A 397-nucleotide genomic window follows, 5' to 3' on the forward strand; every position below is an offset into this window, starting at 1 on the left:
GCTCTAAACAGGTCTCCCAGAAATCCCAGGGAATGCTGAAAGCAAGGGAGTGAGTCATAAGCACATGAGCTGAAAGAAGCTGAAGACAAAATCATGCATCTCTGCTTAATTCCATCACATGATGAGTCCTGGGGCCCTTCATTTAATCGGAGAGCAGAGCAGCAGAGAAACTTCATTCTCACTTCTCAGTGGGGACCGGAGGAGTTACCGTGTGCAGGCACCGGGCACTCTCTGCTCCTCTGCGCGCGCTGAGCTCGACGCAAGGTTTCCGGCACCATGAGCGGCATTCACTGCCACCTTGGATTCCTGCTCCTGGCCAAAGCGGTGCTGTGTGCTGCTGCTACACGTGAGTGCCTCCTTCACCCCACCCCGTCTCCCTGCCTCTGCAGGTTTGACA

The 397-nt window shown here is 55.2% G+C and overlaps 1 protein-coding gene across 1 annotated transcript in view; it reads left to right on the forward strand.

Annotated features, from left to right (window-relative positions):
* Positions 1–276: 276 nt before the first annotated feature.
* The window catches only part of GPNMB (glycoprotein (transmembrane) nmb), a 16,303-nt gene continuing 16,182 nt past the window's right edge, over positions 277–397 (forward strand). Inside the window, exon 1 of the mRNA XM_010085704.1 lies at positions 277–346. Within this exon, the coding sequence (XP_010084006.1) occupies positions 277–346 (70 nt within the window). The remainder of the gene's footprint in view (positions 347–397) is intronic.

Source organism: Pterocles gutturalis, unplaced genomic scaffold, assembly GCF_000699245.1.
Source record: "Pterocles gutturalis isolate BGI_N339 unplaced genomic scaffold, ASM69924v1 scaffold20175, whole genome shotgun sequence".
In the NCBI taxonomy this organism is placed as follows: domain Eukaryota; kingdom Metazoa; phylum Chordata; class Aves; order Pterocliformes; family Pteroclidae; genus Pterocles; species Pterocles gutturalis.